The following is a 5,916-nucleotide window of genomic DNA, read 5'->3' as shown; positions in this document are numbered from 1 at the left end:
ATGCAACATATTCAAGTGGAAAGCTCTTCAGTAAAGCTGTTTGTGTATGGAACATTCATCCTAATTAAGTCTGTTTATAGCAACAGTCAAGTCTTGACTAACTGTTTTGGTCAAATTATAATAGAATACCAAATTAAATGAAGAGGGAAGTACTGATACAGTTGTATCAGCAGAAGTAGTCGATCCTTTCATATGCAGGCAAACTGCAACTACTTCACTTTATCATCAAAGCGGTTCTACCTTAAGAGTGATGTACACAGTGTATGCAGTGTAATTTTTTGGTTTTCAATCAGCAACCCAAGCACTCTGAAGGGCTTCACACAGAGTGCAGCATCCACATAGGAGGCAGGCCTTAAAACGTTAAAGCTTGCTCAGTGGAAAGTTTCCCCATCACTGCATTTTTCAGTAACAAAGATGTTGTCAGAAATGACAATTTTTCATGTCCCCTGATGATGCCTTGCTAGCATTTGGTTATAAGCCTTAAAGCAGGAATAATTTCAGCCTGTCAGGAGTCTAGCTAATGCCCAGTTTCCCCCTAGAGAGAACTCCTGTCAAACATAATGAGAGCTCCAAAGGCCCTCTCTACAACATAATGAGCACTTAGGCCATGCTGGTGATCAGCCAGCAAAAAGCATCAATTTGAGCCTGGCTACACCCTTGGGGCTAGACGTCACCGGTTTTTAATAAGAATTATGATTACTATCTGCCAAAAGCCTCCTCAGAACTTATTGTTAGCAGTGCAAATTCAGAAGAATGTCACTGGTAGGCTTTTTTGTTTCCTGTAATCTAAGGCCACCTACATACTGAACTGTAGCACCATTTGGCATCCTCACTTCAGGCACCTAAATCAAGAGTCTTTAAAATGAAGGTGCTACTTTTATTGGAAGTTAGAATTACTTAACATGTAAAAACATAATATCTGAGATTCACATCCAGGGAAATGTATTTATGCCTTCAAAAGCTTATTATTTTCTTAACAACATACACAGAGCAAGTTGCTCTACTCTCCCTGGCTAGAACCAACATAGGTATAATGCTCTGCCAAAAACCTTAAAAGCTTCTGAAGTATCACTGCCTACTGGGTATGTAATTATAGTTACCATATATACAGAACATTAAACCCTTGCAATACACAGATGTTAAGGTCAAAGTGGAAACCTCAGTTCTGACACTCTTTAATCTTGTGGGCTTAATTGATTTTTACCTAAAGTTAATTCCTAGTACATTTACTGAAATCACACATTCTCCTGAAAGATCTTCCAAAACCAACATCCACTTTGCACCAAATGCAGTTCCTATACGGACATTGGCTTCCTCACAGGTTAATGTGCCAAAAAGTTGTTTAGGAGCAGAAAAAAAAAAAAAAAAATCAAAAAACAGAACATAAAATCCAAGAAAGAAATCTCCAAAATCACAAAGCCTGAAAAAGCCACCTCACAGAAAAACTGACTTTCTCCTAAAACACAAGACACAAGAATACTAATACAGATACAGTACAGAACCAATTCAAACACTACTCTAGTTGTGCTGCCTTCCTATTCATTGCATTACTTTTTAAAGAAAACGAGGTGTCATAATATTTCTTCTTTTACCAGCATTTTGGATTCGAACATGCATTCCTCTAAAAAACAAGAAAATACCTACCCAGCTTTGCAGACAGAAAGTTATCATGGAACTGCAATATCCTTATCAATATTTTTAGGGGAAAAAAAAACCAAACCAAAAAAAATATCAAAGAGTTCAGAGTTACAAAAGCAAAATTCAACTCTGCAATTCACTTGCTTAATGAAAGTCTTTGAATATACTCAAGATCTGAAGCCTGAACTAATCAATTTCTTCGCTGTGCCCTAGCCGGTCAGCCATGCTCTTTAATTTAATGAAACAAGCGTTTTAGATGAAATAGCACATACACATCAAGAAAGAATTGTATTGTTGCACTTTGAAATGTGTCCAACTGTGCAACTTCATCTAATGATAATTTTTTTAAAGAGGCCATCGATCTCTGAAAGACTTATTGTACCAGCATTTTGATGAAAAAGTGAATGTCAGCGTATCTACAGAATACTTACACCCTGCCATTAATGCTTTATTTGGCAGACAATGACTACTCAATTGAGGGTCCTCTGGGCTGAGCAATCATTTAGCTTTTCTTCTCTTATGAGGTCCTTAGTGTCTTGTTCCAGTTCAATACTCTTTTTATTCACCATAATAGTGGCCATAAGTGTGAATTTTATGGGAACTTGCAAACTCATAGTCATAACTAGAGCTTTCCAAGTCACTGATCTTTTCATACCTTTGAATGGCAAGGATTGGAGCAACTATCACTACATATGCTACACATGCATAAGACCAGTTCTACACATCAAAGGCTCACTAACAAAATAAAACCACATAAAGCACTGAATTATATTTTTGAAACCACGGACACAAGACCTTTCCTATTTTTGCCAACGTCTTTCACGACCAATACCAAGAAAGCCTTGTCACTCAACCTAATCTATACATCATTTGACAGCAGGTAGGCAAAGGTTTACTAATCACAGCTACAAATCAGCCTATTGATTCAGACACATGATATAGTCACCCGAACATAAAGAGAACAGCTACATTTAAATGCACTAGACACACCGCAGATTTTGTGGTTTAGAAAACAAAATGCCTTACCTGTTTGTGCATTTCAATGTTTAATCCATACGACATTTCATAATACTGCAAATAAAGGACCATACGTTATTTTCTTATGCTGCTTTACATTGTATTAGGAGATATTTACCGAAATAAAGAAAAAACAAATATACTTACCATCACATAGTGCCTCTGCATTTCTGTCTTTTCGCTTGCCAGTTTCTCACATTCCAATTTAAGGCTACAAAATAGATCACACTTTAATATAAGTGTTATGTCACTTGTTTTGACATCTACCTACTTCATTTGTATTTTAACAGATACAGTTAATTAAAAAAAAAACAAAACTCATTAACACACAAATGCAGACAGCAAGACCCAATTCATTCTTTAAGCAGAAACGCTGAACAGGAAATTTAAAAGGTATTTCATGGGTGCTGTATGAGACCCGAACTGTCTCCAGAACCCAAACATATCCAATCTTCATGCTTTGACAAGGAGCTGCCATGAAGTGCAACAACTTTCAAGCTATAACAGGATCTGAATTTCTTCAAAGTACTTCTCAGTAGCAAAAAAATTAGTATTTCCTTGTATACACCACTTAGTAAGTTACTGCCAAGTAACACCACTCAGGTTTACAATTACAGCTTGAGTATGTCTATAATTCTTAACCTTAGGTACATTCTAGCTAAGGTTATCTTGCCCAGAGCTTGAAAAAAATCAGTAACTGACTATCATTTACTTGCAAGTTTGGTTTGTATTTTTGTTTTGACAAATGAAAAGAAGTCACATTCAGCACTTGCTATCTCATCACTAACAACGATAAAATTCTAACTAGTTTCGCTGAGGGCAAATGCCTCGACATCGTCTTTGTTCTCTGGCACACTGATGAATTTCTTTTTTTTTTTTATGACACTAGTAAAGGACCGAGGGAACATTTGGTGTGTAAGCCCGCATTTTTCACTTCCAGCTGCAACAACAAACGTTTATAGTTTACAATGCACTTCTAAAGTAACAAATGGCTTAAACAAGTTAACGATTTAGGCTAACAGTATCGCAGGTAAGAAAGAGGAAACCTAATCAAAACAAAGCAACTTCTGGCTGGGAAACCTGCAAAGCTTTTACTCCTACACAGGCCCCGCAGGTGCATGTAAGTACAAAATTGGGGAAGATTAATGCCCCTTTATACCAATTGCCCTGTGTATGCAAGAACCCACACTCTACTAAATCTCTGTAGGGACCTCAACAGCAAGCACAAATGCAACAAGAACGTCTGAAGGACACTGCACAACAGCCAGGAACACATGCCACGGCCTCAGTGGATTCACGTCAAGTTTGTATGAGTACTCCAGTACTTGTGTGCTTTAACAATCCTTCTCGGCTCTTTAAGCACTGCACGTTGGCATTTTATTAATAATTGCATTAACACCACTCGCAAATGAGCAAACATGAGAATTAGCTTCCTTAATGCTCTGTGCCGCAGCATTAGCGCAGGTCTTTCCTCGACATAATTAAAAGAATCCTCCACGTAAGGACCCCTCACAAGTTGTTTGTTTGTTTTTTTAACGCGTACAAGCACCGAACCGCTCCAGCTTCGAGAATACCGCCCCTCGCAGCTACCCCGGCAGGAGGGCGCGCCCCGGGCAGCACCGCCCTCCCGACCGCCCCGTCCTCCGGCACCCCCGGCCCCGCCAGGGACCGGCTTCCCCGCGCCGCCCCGCACCAGCCCGGCCGGCGGCGGCCGGTGGTGCCTGGCCCCGCGGCGGGGCCCAGCCTCGACATCGCACGCCACCGCCTGGACGGGGCCCTCCAGTGCAGCCCCCCGCGCCCAGCCGGGGCTGCGCCCCCCGGCCCCGAGGCGGCCCGCCGGCGCTCACCTGTGGTACTGCGCCTGGAGGAACTGGAACTCCTCCTTGATGCGGTCCAGCGACTCCGGGATGGTGAATTTGAAAGGCTGGCCCGCAGCCTGGTGCGGGGTCTGGCGCAGCGGCGGCCGGCACGGGAGAGAGAGGCATGTTCAGACACGGCGCGGCCGCCCCGCAGGGAGGGGCCGGCGGTGCCCGCCCCGGCAGGGGCGAGGGGAGGGAGAGCCCAGCCCGCCCCGGGGCGCTGCGCACACGTTACCCACCTTCCCGTCCCTCATCTGTGGGGGGCGAGGCTAACCGCCCTGGGGGAGCCGCTCCGGCCCCGACCCACCCGCTCCTGCCGCCGCCGCTGACAGGAAAGCGGGGCGTGCCGGCTCCTCCCCGCGACCCCCGCCGCGGGGGCACGGCCGCCCCGACCCGGCCGCCGCGCTCGGCGGGGAGGGGGACGCGGCCCGGCCCGGCGGCGACTCCTCGCCGCAATTCCCGCGGCAAGTAAGTTGCCCGCGGAACAAAAGGGGTCGGGGAGGCGGCACGTTCTCTCGCTGGCCGCGCCGCTCCTCCCAAGAGAGGACAAACTTGGGAGGGCGCCCGCCCCCCCGCAGCCCGGCGGGGGAGCGCCCGGACCGCCCCGCTCCCCGGCCGGCCCCGCGCCCCCAGGGCCGCCGAGCGTCCGCGCCGTCCGTACTTACGGGGTGCCGGCTCTGGGGGAACATGGCTCCGGCCGCGGCGGATCTCCCTCGCAATGCGGTTCTTGCGGAGAGCCGCCCGCCCTGCCCTGGCTTCACGCCCGGCGCGCCGAGGGGGGCAGGAGCGGCGATACCGGCCGGCCGCCTTCCCTCCGCCGCCGCGGGGAGGAGCGGGGCGAGGCGCCGCTCAGTGCCCCCGCCGCGGGAGCATCCCCCGGCCGCGGCGTCCTTTGTTGCTGTTGTTCCGGGAAGGGCTGGGGGTGCCCGGGGAAGGCGGGCGGGCCGCGCTCGGGACGGTCACCGCCGCTCCGCGCTTCCTCGGCGGCGCTGCGGCCGGCGCCCACAGCGCCCGGGCGCGGCGGGACGGGACGGGACCCGACGGCGCCCGGGGAGGCGATGCAGCGGCCGCCCCGCCGCGGCAGCGAGTGATCTCCCTCTCGGCCTCGCAAGTTGCCGGTGCAAGTGTAAGGCCGAAACCGCGGGCGGAGGCGAATCCTCTCCCCACTTCTGCCCCTTGCCGAAAGGGGAAAATCCAGGCGGAGGATGCGGGACGCGGCGTCAGCGGCGGGACCGTCGCAAGCCGGTGGGACGAGAGAAAGTCTCCAGGGAGGGCCGCGTTGCTCCCGGGCGTCGGCGGAGGGGCCAGGTCATCGGCAAGAGACGGAGCGGCGAACAAGGAAGGAAAGCGGCAGGAGGGCGGGGAGCAGGGTGGGGGGGCTCTGCACAGGCGGCCCCGATCA

General features: G+C 49.0%; 1 protein-coding gene across 6 annotated transcripts in view; it reads right to left on the bottom strand.

The window, feature by feature from the left end:
• TLE1 (TLE family member 1, transcriptional corepressor) overlaps positions 1-5,287 on the bottom strand; it is a 77,718-nt gene extending 72,431 nt beyond the window's left edge. For 5 of the 6 annotated variants that reach the window (XM_037374616.1, XM_037374622.1, XM_037374617.1 and 2 more), the window contains exons 1-4: positions 5,180-5,287; positions 4,503-4,603; positions 2,803-2,866; positions 2,665-2,709 (exon numbers count right to left, since the gene is read on the bottom strand). In XM_037374616.1, the coding sequence (XP_037230513.1) occupies positions 2,665-2,709; positions 2,803-2,866; positions 4,503-4,603; positions 5,180-5,203 (234 nt within the window). In that variant the 5' untranslated portion in view covers positions 5,204-5,287. Of the gene's footprint in view, positions 1-2,664; positions 2,710-2,802; positions 2,867-4,502; positions 4,604-4,753; positions 4,831-5,179 lie in introns of those variants that run through there. The other variant, XM_037374618.1, reaches the window with a different exon arrangement.
• Positions 5,288-5,916: the final 629 nt, after the last annotated feature.

This window comes from Falco rusticolus, chromosome Z (assembly GCF_015220075.1).
Source record: "Falco rusticolus isolate bFalRus1 chromosome Z, bFalRus1.pri, whole genome shotgun sequence".
Lineage (NCBI taxonomy): Eukaryota > Metazoa > Chordata > Aves > Falconiformes > Falconidae > Falco > Falco rusticolus.
This window is presented reverse-complemented; position numbering and strand designations above follow the sequence as displayed.